This window comes from Balaenoptera borealis (genome assembly GCF_965194805.1).
Source record: "Balaenoptera borealis genome assembly, chromosome: 4".
In the NCBI taxonomy this organism is placed as follows: domain Eukaryota; kingdom Metazoa; phylum Chordata; class Mammalia; order Artiodactyla; family Balaenopteridae; genus Balaenoptera; species Balaenoptera borealis.
In genome coordinates, this window is record NC_138861.1 from 86,777,185 (window position 1) to 86,798,804 (window position 21,620).

General features: G+C 41.1%; 2 protein-coding genes across 14 annotated transcripts in view; one reads left to right on the forward strand and one right to left on the reverse strand.

Moving 5' to 3' along the window:
• KLHL5 (kelch like family member 5) overlaps positions 1–3,967 on the reverse strand; it is a 187,984-nt gene extending 184,017 nt beyond the window's left edge. For 9 of the 13 annotated variants that reach the window (XR_014244094.1, XR_014244095.1, XM_082390380.1 and 6 more), the window contains exon 1: positions 3,621–3,728. The gene's annotated coding sequence lies outside the window, so the exon portion shown is untranslated. Of the gene's footprint in view, positions 1–2,051; positions 3,516–3,620 lie in introns of those variants that run through there. The other 4 variants (XM_082390390.1, XM_082390393.1, XM_082390394.1 and 1 more) reach the window with 4 other exon arrangements.
• Positions 3,968–17,022: 13,055 nt separating this feature from the next.
• Positions 17,023–21,620, forward strand: part of TMEM156 (transmembrane protein 156) — a 62,724-nt gene continuing 58,126 nt past the window's right edge. Inside the window, exon 1 of the mRNA XM_082390818.1 lies at positions 17,023–19,417. Coding sequence (XP_082246944.1) covers positions 19,330–19,417 — 88 coding nt within the window. The 5' untranslated portion in view covers positions 17,023–19,329. The remainder of the gene's footprint in view (positions 19,418–21,620) is intronic.

Sequence of the window (21,620 nt, forward strand, 5' to 3'; positions counted from 1 at the left end):
GGTTGCAGTCATATGACTTGTTTGGCCAATGAAATGGCAGTAGAAGTTACTGTGTCACTTTCATGTAGAGCCTTTAAGAGCCAATGTGCAATTTATCACATCTTCTCCCCTCCCTAACAAATGTGGAAGCAGGTGTCGAGATGGAGCCTCTGACAACCTGGAGCTCTAAATGATTACTGGAACAGAGCTCTCCTGCTGACCCTAACTGGACATGTAGCCTGACTGAGCAACAAACCTTTGTTGTTTTAAACCACTAAGATGTGAGGGCTTTTGTTACCACATCATTATTTACCCTACCTGATATACTCTGCAAACCCCTCTCATTGTCTTCAGAATGGTAACGTTTTGTACAGCATTGCATCATTTATAGAATACTTTCTTATAGAAGTATCGCTCATTATCCAAACTCTCAAAATCCAAACACAACTGGATGGAGTCAAATAAATTTTTGGACTAATCCCTCATTCTCTCAACCCCTCACTACTTGCTATCTGAAACTCAGAGACCAAATATATTTGGATAGGATGATATTCCTTGTTGTTCAAACTCTTGCCATCTACACTCAAGAACAGAAAAAATTTGGACAGTAAAGGATTCCTGATACATTATTTCATTTGTGCCCTTAAAGCTGTTTTTCTACTACCCAGTACCTACTAGACTCTCAACATCTACTGAATGAATTGTGTGCTGTCATCATTCTAATCTTACAAATAAGGAAACAGATTCAGAGAGGTTCATAAACTTACTGGAAACAACCCTGCACATTAGTAGCACAATCCCAGATTTTCCGGCTCCAAACCCCTTTCCATTATGTACCATGCTTTCCAAGAAGATCTCTTACAGCTACAGAATTCTAGGATTTGATAGTAATAGTACCAACAGTGTTTAGGATAAAAAGTAAATGTTAATGACCTACTTACATCCAAGAATAATAAAAGTCAACCTTTAAGGAGTTCTACTTGCCTAAACCTAGTTTAAATCAAGACCCTGAGTACCCTGAAGCACAGAACAGGAAAAAGTTCTCGAGATCATTTGGCAATTTGCAGAACAACAAGGAACTATAAAAGAACTCCGGGGAAGAGTAGCCTTTTCCTTTGATATATAGTATTTTAAAATTGTGACTTTTAGGGACTTCCCTGGAGGTCCAGTGGTCAAGACTCTGCACGTCCAACACAGGGGTCGAGGGTTCGATCCCTGGTCTGGGAACTAAGATCCCACATGCCGCACAGCCAAAAAAAAAAATTCTGACTTTTAGATTATCTTCAGTTTGGCTCTTAATAAACTGGCTAACCTCAAACCCTTTGCTCTCTACTTCTTATCAAACCTCAGCTGTAAGAAATATTCACAAAGAATCACCTGAAGGGGGCTTCCCTGGGGGCGTAGTGGTTAAGAATCCGCCTGCCAACACAGGTGACAGGGGTTCGAGTCCTGGTCCAGGAAGATCCCACATGCTGCGGAGCAACTAAGCCCATGCGCCACAACTACTGAGCCTGCACTCTAGAGCTCACGAGCCACAACTACTGAGCCCGTGCACCATAACTACTGAAGCTCACATGCCTAGAGCCGGTGCTCCGCAACAAGAGAAGCCACCACAGTGAGAAGCCCGCGCACCGCATCGAAGACTAGCCCCCGCTCGCCGCAACTGGAGAACGCCCAGGCACAGCAACGAAGACCCAACGCAGCCAAAAATAACTAAATAAATTAAAAAAAAAAAAAAAAAAAAAGAATCACCTGAAGGATAGGCAATCCACCCATTTCTACAGGTTCAGTGGTTCTCAATTTGTGTTCCATAGTCAAATAATTTTGGAAAAGGTCACACAATACATCCCCCTTTAAGACAGTAAACTTGAACATTAGCCAAGAAATTGAGGGGGGAAAAAAAACTATTGAAATTTGTCTAACCCAGTTATCTCAAACTTATTTGAGCTCAGAATCTTATTTTAAGAAATAAACTACTAATTTCTGATGCCTAAGAACACAGTTTGGGAAATACTGTCCTAGGTAATTCTAAACTTTATGAATGGATCAAGTTAAGCCTTCAGAGAACTCACCTTTAGAGTCTTACCATTGTCCTATACTGAAGAACACGGTTATCCAAAATTCATCAGTTTCTGTAGGGATATTTTAAAGCTGTTGTCAACTGCATCACAACAATCTTCCTTTTTATTAGGGCCCATGAGAAAATGTTCCTCTCAGGCCTCATTACTAGAAAATGTCGTGCTTATGCAGGAGAACTGGTTTGTTTTTATCTTGGAATTAGAAACACACTGAAACTTATTTTATTCCACTCTCTCTCTCTTTTTTCCGCCTGGCTGCTAGGGAAGCCCAGAGCCAAAACTGTGACTCACCTCTAGTACGGGATCTTATGCACTTGGTATTATCTTACCCTTGACTTTGTAGTCTTTTTTTCCCCTGCTCTGCCTCAGTTTTTCTCATTTAGTTTTGTTTTACCCTACAATACCATATGGACACTAAGTTGCTTCAAATCATTTTTGAAACTATCTATTGTATATACTAAGTCCTATTTTCTTACAATTTCATATTGATACCTCCCTACCTGTCCCATTACCCCAAAATATCAGTGTCACCTTTGTGTAAAAGTATCCACATAGTTATGACAAGCCAATAGAACATACACATTCACAATATAATCAAATTCGCCACGCTTAAACCAGAAGAAAAGTTACTACTGGGTTTTCAGCGGTCTAATACCAAAAAGACTTATTAAACTCTTTTCTAAACGTAAGGACAACTACCATTTATTGGGTACCAGTAACTGCTAGGCACTTAACACACAACAGTTACATTTTATTATTTTTTTTAAAGAAAGCAAGGACATTAGCATATATGTGATCCCTGGAAAGATGCACAAGAAACTGGTAATATTGGTGGGTTGGGCGAGAGACTTTGTGTATCTCTTTTGTACCGTTTGAATTTTATGAATCTATCAATTACTCAAAAATTTTTTTAAAAACGGAATGATAATAAAGACGTCAGAAATGCTTTACTCTTTGATTCAGTAAACTTTCTTCGTCAGCTTTTGATCCCTGCGTATGCACTGAAACGCCTAAATGAAAAAGTTTCAACCAGACACGCCGGTTTTTATTGAAATAAAGTCTCTTTCTGATTCTCCACACTCCGGGGATGAGGCAATTATATACTTAAAAACTTAAATTATGATCGCCTGCGGGTAACAATGGAAAAAAAAAAGTGGAAATAAGGTTTCCACTTTGTTTTACTGGTAGAAGAGTACGGGGAGGAAGCACTGATTCTGGACAGCAGCCCACGCCGCAGTCGGCCTGCCACAAACGCCGCGTCCAGAACTTTGCACAACTCGAGGGCGGCCCAGACGCAGCTCCGGACTCTCTGCTGCGCGGCTGGAGACCGGGCCGGGGTTCGAGCCCCGGGCGCGGCTCGGGGAAGTCCCCGCCTGGCCCACCCCTCCGGACCGAGACGCCCCGGGGCCGCCTCCCCGAGGGCCCGGCCGGAGTCTGGCCGCCGCGGCCGGGCGGGAGGCTCGCGCGGGGGCGGGAGGCTCGCGCGGAGACGGGAGCGGGCCTCGGCGCGCGGCCGGCCCGCTGCGGCCCCATCCCCGACGCCGAAGAGGAAGTCGCACTTACCGCGTCGGGCTCTGGAGGCGCCCGGGGGTCACGGCGGGGCGGGGCGGCCAGGCGGGAGGAGGAGGGAAGGCGGGGGACGGGGGCCGGCGGGCCGAGGAGAGGGATGCTCGGCCCCTCGAGCGCCCCCAGCTCCTTCCCGGCAGCCTCACCCCCGGCGCCGGCCGGCCCGGAGCGAGCCACTCCGCCTCCGTCAGGCCGCACCAGGCCAGTGGGGAGAGAAATTCGTCTGGCAGCCCCGAAGGGGGGGCGAGCGAGCCGGCGGGTGGGGGTCGGGGGCCGGCTCGCCCGTCAGTCCGGGCGCGGCGTGAGCGGCTGCCCGCCCCGCCCACTCCAGCCAGGCCCCGCCCCCTCCAGCCAGGCTCCGCCCCCTCTTCAGTGGCCCCCTCGCCCCGAGAGACCGCCGCCGCCACCCGGTTGGCGGTTTCCCTTGCCCCCGGAGTGGTGCGCGCCGACGGCCTGGGCCCGGGGAGGGAGAGGAGAAGGGGGAGGGGAGGGGCGGGGAGTAGAGGGGAGGCAAGGGCGCAGGCTGCGGGGAGGGGAGCTTGTGGGGGAGGGGGACGTCAGGCTGGGTGGGGCTCTGGGCGGAGGGGGCGGGGCGCGGAGGACCTGACAAAGATTCTGGTTGTTCCCCGCCCCTTGAAACTGGGATAAGGGGGAATTCCTGGGGGTGGAAGTTTAGGAAGAGGTCCCTCTGCAGGGCTGGAAGCCGATCGGAGAGCTGGCCTGTGTTTTTTTGATTCCTTGGAGAACAGGACTGTATTGTCCTAGAGCTTTGGGGGAACTCACCAAGAGTTGCCTCTCTTCTCCAGCCCCTGCAACCCGTCCCCTCGCAACACTCGGATAATTATTGTGCTCCAGGTAGTGAGTTTGTGGGTATTGTGACATAGCAGTTATGATCCTCAACTCTGTGGCCATAATCATTGGTTTCCAATGGTGGGATAATAAGAATTCCTCAAAAGTTGGTTCCTTATCCATTTCTCTAGCCTATGTATGTTAATGTATATATATGATAGATGCTGAGAATGTCAATGACTAGTTTATTCAGCGCCTATATGGCAAACACAAATCTAAAGCGCTTTATGTATGTTAACTCACTAAGTCTTAAGCAAAACAGTTAAGGTCCCTGCCCCACGGAGCTCACGGTGGATAAGGGAGGGAAGGGGTTTCCTTAGTTTGTCTCAGACTGATGTGTAAAGGAAATGCCAACCTGCTTTTTGTTCTCAATGTAATGCATATGTTCATTATTTGCAGAGTCAGTGTACTCTGAGCCGTCTCTATCTATCCCATCGGTGACGGCTGCATGTAGTCAGTCCTCCCAAAATGACTTACTAAGGAGGTCTTCAGTACGTGTCCATAATGAAAACCCAATGGAAGCAAATGGTCCAGAAGACTGATGGGTCAAGTCATAAGCAAAACAACATAGCCAAATTGTGGCAACAGCCTGGGGTGCCTGGGAGATCTATTTAGGGATCTATTTTGTACACTCCCTCTTGGGGAAGTGGTTAGAAAAAGCAAAGTAATGTAAAACAATGAAGCATTGATATGCTAGTTCAAAGTGGATGACCTGATTTTAAACTGTTACAATCAGGAAGAGATACTTCACAAAATCTACCACTGAGGGCTCCAACCGCAAAGCTCAGGATACATTTTTTATCAGAGCCACCTGGAAGAGACACCCCACTCCCTCTTTGCAATCACACCTACCATGCATAGATAAAAATTACTTCTATAGCATTGTCTTGTGTACTTAACACAAGATAACTGTGTAGACCCACAGCCTGAATTTATAGAATTTGGTACTAATTTTAAGCTCTCATTTGATTTTTCAGTGTTAACATTTGTGCACATTGACAGCAAATGACATTCTTCTCATAGTTTTGTTTCCTCTCATAGTTATTTGTTCAGTTTTGGAAATTTAATTCAGTCTTTTTCATTTGGGTTTATAGTGAGAAAGGCTAAAAAAGCATTACAATCAAATCAGATTACAGCTGCAGTAAAAAAGAAATAGGAATTCCCTCTCTCTCTCTCTCTTTTTTTTTTCCCCCATGCTAAGTATATTGTTTGTTCGGTTCTGAAATCTATTCTCTGACTTACTAATCTGTTTTCAGTTTATTTGCTCCTCCACCCCAGTGAAAGCAAATCAAATAAAACATCCCTCATGATCTGGCATCCTGCTGTTGGCCTCAGCTCGCACCATGCTTGCTCTCAGGCTGTTCCACACAGTGGACTCCTTTCACTCCTGCCAACCAACCAAGAATTTGCCAGTGAAGCCTTTGCATGTCTGTCTGTTTGGAAGGCTGTTAGCGATACACATGACTGTCTCCCTTTTTTTTTCATGTCACCTTTCCTGACTATGTTATGTAAACCTGCAAACCACCACCCCACCCCATCTCCTTTTTCTCAACACTTAGCACCACCTGACATATATTTGTTTCTCTACTCCCACGAGAATGTAAGCTCCATGAGAGCAGAATCCTGTCTGTTTAGTTCACTGTTACATATCCAGTGTCTTATTACTTACTGTTGTCTGTCACATAGTAGATACTCAGCAAATATATGTATATATATGTTTTAAATGAATGAATGGCTTCACATAGGAAAGATAGCTTGTATCCCTTTTTGTAATGGCCAAAGGGCTTTCATGAAATTTATCTTATAAGTGAGTCATATGACTTAGACATATTTATAAGGTCTAAAATACAGCCTGGTTTTACCCTATTTAAAATTAGAATTTGAAAATGGCAGGTTTTAATCTCTTATTCTGGCAATACACTAAGAAACAGGAATTGAAGAAGCATTCCCAGCTAAGAATTTATGCTAAGATCTTACAACTTGGCCCAAAATGGATCCATAGAATCAGAGAATAATGATAGATCAATAAATGTTGTCAGTCTTAATATTTTTCCCTGAGATGAAACAATATAACAGTAATCAGAAGTGGAATAATTGAACCTAAAATGTGATTACTCTACTGATAACTTGATAAATGGTGCCAATACAATGTCCTTTGTGAATGCTCAGATGATTTTAGTTGGTAATAATCATGATAGTGAGGTTAACAATTAATGTTTTAATCTGGTTAAAATGTAGCACTGATAGATAGCAAACAGAACTTAATCCTAGTGTATAGATGCCCTTAGTAAAGAAGTGGTTTGACTTTTCATTTTCTGCTCTGATTACCAGTTGTGTGAGTGGGGAGAATTAAAGGCTTAAATATCATTATATACAGTATCCATGTTCAAAATCCCAGGAATGGGAATCTTTTTAGAGACTTTAGGATTACTTTTAACAGTATTGCAGCTATCCATGTTTTGACATGAAACAGTTTCCTATGACAATACAGAGCTTTAAAAGGTCTGAGCAGATCATACCCCTGGAAGGAGAATCTCCAGGTTGGGAGAGATAGATGGCCAAGAAACCCAACCCAAAATGTGTCCCCTTGAAGTTCACTTCAGATTCTCACTCTGGTTTCTCTTGGTTCCCCAGGGTAATTCATTTCCCTTTTTAACTTGGTTCAAATACCAAATTAAATTAAATTAAATTAAAGGTTTCCTTGGCTTTCTTTACCACAGCCAAGCCAATCTAGAATTTTCAAAATGAACTTTACTAAATTCTAAAGGAAAATAAAAATGAAATTATTATGGAAAATATAAGCAACACCCATAACTCCATTCATTCGTTCAGCTGCTCTTCTCCAGTTTCCATTCTTCCAGGATCAAATTTCCATCCCCAAAGGGCAGGTATAAATTTGCAGGCAATCTACCTAGTTTCCTTCCCTCTTGACTTCCTTTCTTTCTCCACATGGTAGGGTCATTTTTTCTGTCTTTCACATGAGAGCCATCAGGCTTGTCCCAGTCACAACTATTGGACTTGTGCACCTGTTCAATTCTTACTTCTGGTCAGAGGGCTATGGTATAGTCCCAGTCCAGTGCCAGGACTTTGGGGACTGACCCAATGTGAGAGCCCCTTCTTCAGGTGGGACTCTCTTTATGGAGGAAAGGTCATTATAAGCCCACTGTCATGTTACTCCTTTCCATCCCCAGAGCATTCACATAAGAACTACCCTACAATAGAAAGACTCACAATTGTGTCTAAAATAAGTTCTGTTTACAATAACAGGTGACCTAGATCTTAGGAATTAGAATGTTTAAGGACTCCCCTCTTGGGACAGGGGCCTGGCAGTGCTGGGCAGCAGAGACAACAGAGTCAGACACTGACTGCCTGAGGGTTTCTTGCTGGAGGGCGCCCCAGTTCTAAGAAGGGAACACCAGGGGCAAGGGCAGCCCTATGGCGAGAGATGCTCAGCAACAGACACACAGTGGCCTTCAAAGCACAAATCCATGGTCATAATTCAGCAGAGGTGGCAAACTTGGCACCTGTCTGAGTCATGAGGGGCTCCTAAGAGACATTACTGGCAGTGCCTATCAGGAAACAGACTGACAGAGGGACAAGAAGTGACTTGTCTAAAGCTGCCCAGCAAGTCAGCGGCAGAACCAGGATGTGCCCAACAGGTCTGTCCTCCCACAGTCCAGGACATACCACCATATCACATTGGCTCCATGGCTTTTGTCATCACAATACTCCACGCCCTTGTCATCACAATGCCCCATGACCCGTTTCATCACAACGCTCCATGGCCCCTGTCATAACAATGCTCCATGACCCCTGTCATCACAATGCTCCATGTCCACTTTCATCACAATGCTTCATGGCCCTTTTCATCACAATGCTCCATGACCCCTTTCATCAAAATGCTCCATGCCCTTGCCATCACAGTGCTCCATGAACTTGTCATCACAATGCTCCATGACCATTGTCATGACAATGCTCCATGGTGCTTTTCATCACAATTCTCCATGATCCCTGTAATCACAGTGCCCCATGACCCCTTTCATCACAATTCTCCATGACCCCTGTCATCACAATTTTCCATGGCCCTTCTCATCACAAAGCTCCATGGCACCAGTCATCACAATGCTCCATGAACCTTCACATCACAAGGCCCCATGACCCCTGTCATCACAATGCTCCATGCCCTTGTCATCACAGTGCTCCATGACCCTTGTCATCACAATGCTCCATGCACTTGTCATCACAATGCTCCATGGTCCTTGTCATCACAATGTTCCATCACCCCTTTCATCACAATGCTCCATGGCCTTGTCATTACAATGCTCCATGACCCCTGTCATCACAATGCCCCATGACCCCTGTCATCACAATGCTCCATGGCCCTTCTCATCACAATGCTCCATGACCCTTGTCATCACAATGCTCCATGATCCCTGTAGTCACAATGATCTGTGACCCTTGTCATCACAATGCTCCATTACTCCTTTCATCACAATGGTCCATGCCCCCTGTCACCACAATGCTCCATGACCCCTTTCATCAAAATGCTCCATGACACCTGTCATCACAATGCTCCATGCCCACTCTCATCACAGTGTCCCATGCCACCTGTCATCACAATGCCCCATGACTCCTGTCATCACAGTGCTCCATGCTGTGGTCTTCACAATGCTCCATGGTCCCTTGTCATTGTGTGTCATTGTGTCTTCACAATGCTCCATGGTCCCTTGTCATATCACAGATGGCCATATCAGACCCGGTCCTGAGCAGAGATCTGGCATCTCCCCCAACACACGGTCTGCTCAGCAACCCCCCTCCCATGGGAGCACTGTGGCCCCTGGCAGGCAGGGTAGTAGTCCTCAGGCTCAGGGGCTGTGAGTCGGAGGGCACTGGGCCTCGTGGGGGGCACCCTGCAGCCCTGCCTGAAGCTTGTAACCATTCAGTGGGGCCTGCTAGGCTCAGGTTCACGCTCTGTGGTTAATGATCATGGTGCGTGGGTACCAGCCCCAGCTTCCGGGGGATTGCCACTGTGGTCGCCAAAATGGCATAACTGAGATAAGGTGAAAAAGTAACAAATAAAGCCAACTTTTTACCAAAAATTAAGAAAAGTAAACGACAACCACAAAAAAACCCAAGCCTCCCCACCCCCCAAACCTGCTGGGGACATTGGGAAAGAATGTGCATTCTCTCATGCATATATTTCCATTCACTCATTTGTAAGTAGGCCTTTTATAATCAGGCCGTGTTCTAACCGGAAAAAAAGGTTTTTGTAAAACAAATTTAAACACTTCCTGCCAGTCTCCCTAACCTTGCTAAAACACAAACCTAATTCTGTTCATCCCCCAGGACCCTGCTTAACAAGCTTTAGTGACTCCATTGCCTTCAGGGTAAAGTTCAAACATCTTAGCATGGTTGTAAGATCCTTTATAACCTTACCCCTTTCTTACCTCTCCAGGCCTGTGCCCATTCTGAATGATTTGCAGTGTCCAGAATGTATCATTTCTTCTATAATTATACTTCTACATATGTTTCCTCTATCTGGAATGTGCTGCCTTTCCAATCTCTGCTTGCGTGAGTTCCTCAAGATTCAACTCAAGGGGCATCTCATCTGGCAGTCTTTATCCTGAATCTTCCAGGCTGACCCTGTTCCTTCTCTGTGTTCCCATAATATCCTGCATACTCCTCTATCGTCACAGGTACTTAATGGGCTATGAACATTGATTTACTTGTCTGCCTCCCTGACAAGCTGAGAAGTCAATGATGGCAGGCACTCATAAATATTTGTTGAATGAATGAATGAATGAAAAAACCCCTTGCCTATGAAGCCTTGAGAAATAGCAACTTATTAGGGTATGGCCATTTCTACCCCTTAGCATTATAACATATATGAATGGAAACTTTCCTCTAATTTATAGTGTTACACTACCAGTTTCATAAAACTTTAGAAGGTCCTTAATTTAGGATCCTATTAACTTATAAGGCAAGAGAATGAACACAAAGTACTTGTATTTATTTTCATGCATTAAAAAAAATTCTTCCAGCGTCTCAATATACTTGTTTTGCTTTTTAAAAAATGTTCCTCGATGTATCTTCGTATTTGATATATTACTTCCGGGTCCACTGCCTAACAGACAGGAACCACTCCTCTAGCTTCCATCTCAATTGTCTCAGAGAACAAGTAGATAACCACTATGCAGGGTTAAGCATTTAGGTTTGGCACTGTGCTGATGGTTTGCTCTTAGAATATTCATGCAGCAACATTTACCAGATGTGATGAAGAGGCTTACAGCACAGAAGACACCATGCTACTTGTTATGGGGAAGAGTATTAAACAAAGATGATTCAGACAGATATGTAAACTGAAAAGTTCTTATCAATCATTATGCTTCCTCTTCCTCCTCCATTTTGCTCATCTTTTTTTTAAAAGCACAAATCCCTCTTTGTTCACACCTGCATTCTATATTCAGTATCTATACTTAGCACAGAATTCTTGAGGAAAGTTTCTGGTTGAGTGAAAAGCAGCTGACCCTCAGATACAAAAACAGTGGGTGACTAGAAGGTGGCATGTTCTATACACATTCAAAGACAGTCTCAGAGTCAATGGTCTCAGCAAGACAGGGAAGAAAACAAACATTTCTTTCTCCTTCCCCAGTCCCTAAGAAAGTCAAGACATAGTATTACTTATAGATTACATGTATCAAGAGACGGAGAAGCACAATCAGAACATTCTTCATGATGCTAGAATATAACAACCTTTGACTCTTTAGGAAATAGAGTAAAATCAATCGCTCAGCATCTGAAAGTATTAGGTGCAATAGGTCCAGTCTCAGATATAAAGAACTTGCTGCAACAAGAGGGCGTTTCAATGTCAAATTATGAATGCATTTCGTTCTCCTCCCCTCCATTCCCAAGAAAATCAAGAAATAGTGTTGCTTAGATTTAGAAGAGCCCTCCTATTGCAGCCACTTCTTTTTATCTGAGTATGGACCTATTGGACCTAAAACTTTCAGATGCTCAGCGATTGATTTTACTCTATTTCCTAAAGAGTCAAAGGTTGTTATATTCTAGCATCATGAAGAATGTTTCGGTTGTGCTTTTCTGTTTCTTGATACATGTCATTAACATGATAATATATTTCAAGGTCAAATTAGTTGCCAAAAACTTTGTTCCCAGAGGCTGAAATACTGCAGTGGTCCAAGGAATCCATTCCAGGGTGGCTTTCCGTCTAGCCTCCCCTGTCTGACTGTACTGTCTGGGCAGACAAGCCTGCCTCTTATTCCTTTTAAGGAAAGTGGTCCCAACAGGTTCCTTCCTGCACAGGCTGCTATCTCAGTTCAACGGGTTTTGTTAGTGAAAACAGACTCTGCTTTTCCTGCCACAGGTGATGGGGTGGGGACAGGTTAGGGAAAGCAGCCATGTATGGGCCAGGCACATGAAGGCCTGACACCTGTGAGGAAGCCTGTGGGTGAAGACCTTGGGTGAACTCTGCTTAGTCTTGAGAGTTCTAAACCCAGCTGTGGCAGAGCAAACCAGATCTTCCCCAGAGGGGAGGTGAACAAAGAAAAGGCAGCTCAGTGAACCGCAGCCTGCGGTCTGAGCAACGCTGAGCATCTTTTCTGGTTCTCTGAGGGGCCAGGTGTACATCCCAGGTTGGCCGGGCTGAACTGGCTGCTAACAGGTGACCTCCTGTGTGGCCACATGACCTCAGTTCTTTGCAGCAGCCTCACTACAGCCACTGAAGGTAACAAGGCAAGCAGGGGCAACACTGTGGTCTCCTGTCAGCCTGACCTGAGGCTTTCTCTGAATTTCTCTCCAATTAAGTTCAAGTTCTGGCCCACACTCCCAGCCTCAGGAACAACATCCCAGCCTCTTTCTCAATAGTCTTTGTTTCTAAAATAGTAGAAAGCCTATGTGGAGAGAGAGAGAGAATTATGTTTACTGAGTTACAATTTACATAAAGTAAAATCTACCCTTTTCAGTGTACAGTTCTAGAGTTTTTGCATACAGTTTTATAATCGCCGCCATCATCAAGATATAATCAAGATATATAATATTTCCATCACCTTAAAAATTCCCTCATGTGCCTTTGTAGTCAACCCCTCCCTCTACCTCCAGCCTCTGGCAACAACTGGCCTGTTTTCTGTCTCTGCACTTCTGCTTTTCCCTGGTGTCATATAAAAGAAATCATAGAAAGTCTTCTTTAACATCCTTATTTAAGCCAACGTGTACCTTGCCCAACTCTCTGTTAGCACATCATACTCTTATTTTTTTCAGAACACTTAACATTATCTGAAAATGAACTATTGTCATTATTTTCTTGATTGTTGTCTGTCACTGGAATGTACACTCCCACCAGAATGTGAGTGCCAGGACTTTGCTTCATTTCCCACTTCATCTCCAGGGTTCAGAACACTGCCTGACACTGTGTAGGTGTTCAGTAAATATCTGTTGAATGAACTGCAAAATGAATGAGGACATTGGAGCTTCCCCAAAACCTCTCTATACTTAGGTGGGCCTCATTAATAAAAGATTATTTCCACCCACAAAATGTGTTAGTCCAAGCATTGCTGTGTTGCCAAAGTAGATGGTTTATCTGCAAATAATACAATTAGAGGTAATTAGACTGATCCAAATTATGAATTGTCTTTTAAATTCACTTTCTGGATGATTAGATTATCTAGAATACAACTGGTCTGAAGTGGGTAGAATGGAAATAATGACAGTAACTATTTCATATGGTTGTTATTAGGATTAAATGACTTAATGTAAGTGAAGTTTTTAGCACAGTAGTTCTCAACTGGGAGCTATTTGGCCCACCCCAGAGACATCTGGGATTGTCTGCAGACATTTTTTGTTGTTGTTGTCCAAACAGGGGTGAGGAGGGTTGCTACCGGCCTCTGCTGCTAAACATCCTACAATGCACAGGATAGCCCCCTACACAGAATTATCCAGCCCCAAATGTTGGTAGTGCCACCTGTGAGAAACCCTCGACTAGAGCAATGTCTGGCACACAGAAAGGGCTATACAGTAAGTCCCCTACATACGAATGAGTTCCATTCCAAGAGCACGTTCATAAGTCCAATTTTGTTCCTAAGTCAAACAAAGTTAGCCTAGGTACCCAACTAACACAATCGGCTATATACTGCTGATTTTTCCGGACATCCTGGGCTTGAAATAAAGATACTGTACTACTGTACTCTATACAGTACTGTACAGTAAAGTACACAAAAGCACAACCACTTGTAGAGGATGCACGCATGTGACAGTAAACGCCAGACACGTGAACTAACTTACGTGATTGGACATGCAAATGCATGTTCGCATTTTTGAAAGTTTGCAACTTGAAGGTTCGTATGTAGGGGACTTACTCTATTTGTGTTTGCTATTATTATTATTTCATAAGTGATCCTTCTCTGACAGACAAATGTTCTCACACTGTCTGTAACTGGGGGTATAGCACAGTGGTTGACTACATTAAATCTACAGTCAGACTCTGTGGGTTTGAAGCTTAGCTTTACTGTTTATTAACAATGTGATTTTAAGCACATTACTTGACTTCTCTATGCCTCATATTCTTTGCCTGTAAAATTGGAATAACAATAGAAACTCCCTCAGAAAGTTGCTGGGGATTGAATAAAATAATCCATATAAAACATTCAATAATGTTGTAAAAAATTAATCAACAGAAATCTCAATTAAATAGAGTTGGGAGACCAGAGTAGGGAGCTCCCATGCCCTACAACAATAGAAGAGCCTAATAGGAAGAAGAAAGACTCCTCTTCTTGCCTGGCAAGAGCTCAACCAATGAGACACTGTCACAACTCAACCAATGAAAATCCATGGACTCTTTGTTTACTATAGCCCTCCCAATTTCCTTTCCCCTTCTATAAAAGAGTGCTCCTCTTCACTTTTGCTGGGGACTTGCTTGTGGCTTGCCATGATTGCAGGCTCTGAATTGCAATTCTTTGCTGATCCTGAATAACAACCCCCCACTTTTTTTTTCCTGGAGAAATAATTGGCAGTCTACTTGTTTTAAGTCAACAATGTGTAATAGCACATAGTAAACATTTAATAAATGTCATTGATCATTGCTATTGTTTTTGTTGACCTCAAAAGATCTTTCCACAGAATATAGTGAAGGGATTGGGGGTAGTTTCAACCAAGAAAAAATAGAAAAAATACTGCTCATATAAAGTATTACAACAAGTGTATATTTCATATAATAAGAGATAACTACACAGACTTTAAATCGAAACCATCATTTTTTTAAAAAAATTATTTATTTTTGGCTGTGTTGGGTCTTCGTTTCTGTGCGAGGGCTTTCTCTAGTTGCGGCAAGCGGGGGCCACTCTTCATCGCGATGCGCGGGCCTCTCACCATCGTGGCCTCTCTTGTTGCGGAGCACAGGCTCCAGACGCACAGGCTCAGTAGTTGTGGCTCACGGGCCCAGTTGCTCCGTGGCATGTGGGATCCTCCCAGACCAGGGCTCGAACCCGTGTCCCCTGCATTGGCAGGCAGATTCTCAACCACTGCGCCACCAGGGAAGCCCCCAAACCATCATTTTTAAGACTATTATTTTTTAAAACTATGTTGCTCTTGCTTTCCTGATAGAGCAGCTCCTTGAAATAAAGGATTCTCTCATTTAAAAAAGTTGTATCTAGCACACAACATACGATTATTTAATTAAGACTTTTTTCAATTAGAATTATAGATACAATAAACTATTTCCAGAATCCGACTCTCAAATATGAAATATAAACTTAGGAATGTTAAACACTAGTACAGTATCAACAATCTCTTGTGTTTTCGATTTATTAAGGTTTTATTCCTTCATTGAGATAGTAGAGAGAAGCCCACAGTGGGTAACTGCAGATTTGTAGCCATCCTCTTTTTATAATCTGATATTTGTGAAGGTGCTTTGGAAATTGTCACAAAATGGGGGAGAAAAAGCCCACCATATACAAAACAAAAGGGAACATGACAACCTGGGAAAAATGTTTGCAACATATATGGCAAAAGATACATATTCCCAATAGAGAAAAGAGGCCTATAGAGCAACAACAAGGATATGAGTGCTCCCATAAAAGACACGAAGAGGCAATTCACAAGAGAAGAAATTCAAATTGCCAGTAAATATGGAATATGTTCAGACCTACTAGCAATCAGAGAAACACAAATTAAAACAAGTTTTGGGTTTTTTTTCCCTTTCAAATTGACAAAGGTTAAAAGGATAAAATGGCCAGTGCTGAAGTTTGGTGATACAAGGGCACCCTCATCCACTGTGGGTAGAGTATATGTTGACACAGCTTTGCTGGGAGACAGTTACCTGTATGAATTAAGAACTTCAAAAATCTTTATGCTGTTTGTCTTCATAATTCTACTCTACAATCAGACTTGCACAAAGATATATGTATGTGACTATTCACATTGTGGTACATATAAAAAAATTTTAATGACAAATGGAGTATGCTTAAATAAATTTTGATCTAGCTATGAACCATTAAAAATCAAATAGTCTTTATTTTATTTATTTTATTTTTTAACATCTTTATTGGAGTATAATTGCTTTACAATGGTGTGTTAGTTTCTGCTGTATAACAAAGTGAATCAGCTATACATATACATACATCCCCATATCTCCTCCCTCTTGGGTCTGCCTCCCACCCTCCCTATCCCACCCCTCTAAGTGGTCACAAAGCACCGAGCTGATCTCCCTGTGCTATGCGGCTGCTTCCTACTAGCTATCTATTTTACATCAAATAGCCTTTAGAAATAACTTATTCTGTAGAGTTTTCATTTTTGGCTGACAGAGAGGTGATGGTACAGAAATATGAAAGAAAGGAGAGCACAGATGCAAGGGGGGACATCTAAAGAGGAGTGTCCTTTACCCTTACGCACTTCTCAGGCTCTGGGAGTCTCCTGGACTTCTCACAGTACCTTAGGGTAAATATTCACATTAAATTCTAACAGTAACTCAGAGTCACACACTTAAAGGTTTAGAGCTTACTACATCTCTGGCCTTCAAAGCCACAAATAACATTGTTAAACAAAGTTTCTTACACACCACTAGATGTTTACCTACTTATTTGTTTCTCACTTTTCTGCTGCTTCAGTTCTACCTTCAAATTAAAATTAAAAGTTAAATTAAATCGAGAGTTGGCACAACCTATATTTATTTATTTCTAAGGCACTATCATTTTAAGTTGGATTACCTACAAGAAACTGCAGCCTAATTCTTAAATTTTAGTGATTGGTGGTGTTTAAAATGCAAATATTTAATGACATACTTTATGTGGCAATGTCAGTAATAAAACATTTTAGTGGATGAATTATGGCAGTCAGAAAAAGCAAGATACTTCAGCTCTTTTCACCCTTGCTATTGAATCTTGGAGGATTTGACCCAAGGGATACTTGGAACTTCTTGTTGGCTATTGTTCTGCTAACACTTTAAGCTGTTAGTAACGGTAAGCAGAAAGATCAAAAGTATTTATGAAAATTAAATTAAAATATAATAGAACAATCGAGGACAATAAAAGATTCTTGAAATATCTGAAGGAGGGCTTCCCTGGTGGCGCAGTGGTTGAGAGTCTGCCTGCCAATGCAGGGGACACGGGTTCGAGCCCTGGTCTGGGAAGATCCCACATGCCGCGGAGCAACTGGGCCCGTGAGCCACAATTGCTGAGCCTGCGCGTCTGGAGCCTGTGCTCCGCAACAAGAGAGCCCGCGATAGTGAGAGGCCCGCGCACCGCGATGAAGAGTGGCCCCCCACTTGCCACAACTAGAGAAAGCCCTCGCACAGAAACGAAGACCCAACACAGCCATAAATAAATAAATAAATGAATAAATAAAAAAAAATTAAAAAAAAAATCTTAAAAAAAAAAAAAATCTGAAGGAATATCACAATTTTCTCATGATTTGCTAAATCAGAGATGATACACTGGTATCCGGCAAATGGATTATAGGCCAGGTATGAGACACTGATCCCCTACATCCTCAGAGCAGCCAGGCAGTGGCCTGGGACTAAGGGACCCTGGACTGGTCTCCTGACATCCACCATCTGTACAGCACCAGAGAAACCAGCTGCAGAGAACATGGAGCAGCCCATTATTGACAAAGGACCCATGGAGCCGCTAGGGGAGTTTATCTTCTAGGTGTTCAGGAATAAGTTTAGCAGCCTGAGTTCATACTGGGGGGAAGGGAGTAGCAAGGAAAGAAGCAGATCTATAAGAAATACTACCACACAAACAAAAAACTCACAAATCCATAAAATTTAATATGGACAAAAAAATTAATAAGTGAACCAAAGCGCTGTCGTTCATAAAAAAGGACAGGTACTAACAAAAGTAGTTTCAGTAAAATCAAAATTAAAGGGGAAAAATATAGAAGTGGTTTAACTGCTCTTATAAGAAAATTCATCCAGGAATTAAACTGACTTAATAGTGCTATGTCAAGTAAATACTTTCTTGATCAATTTTATCGCCATTGGTAAAGTTATGGATGGAATGTTTGTATTCATAAATAAGAGTTAGAATGTCTGAGGGAATCAAAACAGGGTCAAAATGGGGAGTAGAGGGTCCACGGACCACTTAGTGATACCTCTAAGAATTAAGGAACAGGGTTTCCCATCCATCCTTACCAGAATCTCTACTGAAGACACTGCCTGACCTGTAATCCAATATATCTCAGTCCAGTAATTGGTGCAGGCCATAACTCTCATCAATTCCTCTCTTCCTTTGAATGATCCTTGATGCTGGTCATAAAATAAGTCCTATGTTTGAAGTCATACACCCATTTTGACTGTTCTTAGACTCAAGTCCTAAGGTCCATGATTCCTATTTGTCCAACAAATTGTTGCACCCAATCAGAAGAAAAGACAGTTAATTCATATTCACAATATATTCACAGGATGACCTTTGTTCCCTGTTTCCTACCCCCAGCTCACCCATGGTTCCATAAAGCCCAGGGCTGAGTGGGTAAAGAACAAGAAATAGGATAAATGGAAATGGATGGGTGGTGGGGGTACAAGAGGGAATGAGCAGGGAGAAAAGATTGGACATATCTGATACCATTTTTTTTTTTAAAACCAGAAAACAAGAACAATGGAATAAAAATACTTGTTTGCACATATTCTATATTCACCATGAATTTTGCCTGCCCTTCATTTATATTCTAAGACAATGCATTTTATTTCACTGGAATTTTTGTAATGGATCTTTTTTTGAAACGGGAACTGAAAATGTGGATTCTGTAACAATAATCCCTGTATTTATAGGTATAATGATAATAAGTCCCATTCTATTGCTTTTATACAGTGTAGTAAAGTAGAGCCAAAATTTTACATGTCTTTTTAATTTATCCTTACGTTTGTACTGTTTACTGTCTTCTAGACATATTGTTTTCTGAACACCAGAATCCAGGACAATGCACGTAAAAGTGGGTCAATAATCACTTAATAAGTAAATGAATGAATGATGTTCTTACAACCTGGACATGACTGACATTCATCATTTCATTTTTGGTGAGTATATTGTGGGTTTATATTTACTCACACAGATTGGTTAAGTGTAGGAAAATAGCTTCAAATTTAGATGAGAACAAGACCTCTTTACTTCCTGAGATCATTCCTTTATTCTTTCTTGTTTAGAAGATAGTTTGAAAGTGCTTGTTAGAAGATACTTTTCTTAGTGGAAAGTGACTCAAAAATGAAGAAGTCTCAGTTCAAGGCCTCCTTTTTATAAAAAAGGAAGTGAGTATGAGGTAAACTGTATAAACAAAGTACCGCAGAGATGGAACTTAAACCAGGAAGAAACATGCCATCAATGTACTTGATGAGAACACACATGTCATGTGAAGAGACATGACCAATACAGCCGTCCTTAAATTACTTTTGGCCATAGTGATCACGTTCATTTTAATTTTGCCAGAATATTTCAAGACACCGAACGGTGAGTATTTAATTACAATCTATTTTTTCTTTTTAATTTTTAAAAATTATGTCAGCTAATGGTTACAGGAAAGGCCTTTTTTTTGAATACATGTTGTGTGGGCTGAAGTTCTATGTCCGAAAAGCTAATAAAATGCGATTGCAATTTTAGTTGACTGTTATATAGTACAGTAATCTTACAGTACTTAAGTATTGTTTTTATGCATTTGTTTTATTTTAAAATAGAAGACATATGATTTGCATTATGCTCTTTGACTTACAATGGTATTAAAAAACCTTTCCAATGTTTCTACAGTGTTAATAATTACTTGCTATATATGCATAATAGCTTATTATAACATTTCGCCCCAGAATTTTTTCAACTATTTTATTATTTTTAGAATTTGAAAAATTTCCTCCAATTTAAAAGATAATAACTGCTCCTCCCAAAAGCATCTACATACTTTTCCCTTCTACTGAACTATTTTCTGAGGACAAATTCCCAGGAATAATATTGCTATATCTAAGAATATACATGGATACATTAGATAGATATAGATGTGTATGTGTGTGTGCACGCACACGTGTGTATACTCTTACCATTTATTATTTCCAAAATGTCTTTACCAGTTTACAGTGGTAGTACTTAAGTATTGTAGCATACAATAATGAAATGAAAAAATGAAAAGAAATACTTGAAATCTGTATTCTAGCTTTCAAACACTGAGTTTACAATAATCTCATCATATGATTTTGCTCTTTGAGAGTTTCCTTCAAAACAGTTTTAAGTATGCTTTTACATTCTGGAATTATTTTATAAAGAAAGTAACATTTACTATGTTAAAAATGCTTGAATTCCCTCTATCACAACTATTTCACGCACATCACTTACTGTCACTTTATGGAAATGTATTTAGATTTTTTTCAAAATACTATTAAGATAAGATGGGTGCAAATTTAAGCAGGTGTATGCCTGTGCATATTTGCAACTAGAGAAAAATGGAACAAAATTTTTGTGTAGCTTTGTGTATATTTCAGAAAATTGTGATATTGCTGAAACCTAGGGTAGGAAAATAAACAGATGTAAATTTAAACTATGTTTATGTGTCAGTAAAAGATTTGAAAATATATTAGTGTGATTGTTTGAATGGTAATTGTGTTCCCTAGCATTTTATAAGAAGAAAAAGTAAAAAGAAAATGCTGTGTTCTATCATTTAAAAGTTATCATATGAATTTGATTAAAATCGGAGAAAAGCTTGTATTTGATGACTTTTTGCAATGATTATTTATCATTGCATATACATAATACTAAGTGGCCAGATGAAAATACTTTTGCTAATAACATTTGGTGACATATTGCAATGATTATTTAATATTGCATATACATGATGTGAAGTAGCAGATAAAATTTTTTTGATAAATAAATACTATGAATGTCCATTTTGTGAATAATTGAATTTTTCAAATTACTCTTGGTTTTCTGGCATTATGTTGCTTAGATTAAGCAGTCATAGCCTATATTTTAATTCTTGATTTCACTGAATGAAAATATAAAAGGAATAGTTAGAATTGGAATGGAGATAACCTATTTCAATTTTTAAGCTATTGTGGGCTGAGGGGTAGCTCGTTTAATAGCTGTCTAAGGTAGGTCAGATAGATGTATCTAGCACCTCCAAAGAAAATCAGGTTGGATCTAATGAAAACCAGGTAATCAGTCTAAAAGATTTAATGATCTATTTGCTAAGTATTGGTTAGTGTTTTGTGAGAACTGGTGACTACAAGAGCATGTTAAAAGTTTTTCTTTTTGGGGCAGATGTCTCGACAATAATCAACCATCATTGATAATGATTTTGTACTCTTAGGTTCTTAACTGATTACAATAGCTTCCAATACTACCTTTACTGCCTCCTAAAATTTAAAATACCCATTTCTCTTTTCTTTGTCCAAGAGCAACGTGGATATTTCCTCCAACTCTTTTTAGAGTGATGGATTTATTTGAGAATTTTGTTTCAAAGGAACTCTCCTTGGAACTAACAAACAAAACTGTTTGAAAACCACCATTTTGTCCTAATATCATTTTGTGGTAGAAGGAATTTTGCACAGAGCTGCCATAAATGAAAAGTTGATTCTTAGGCAAAATGTTTTACACATGCAATAGTGTAATAATGCTTTATATTTTATAATGGTTTATGGGTCACCAGGAGCAAGTTTATATAGCCTCATTT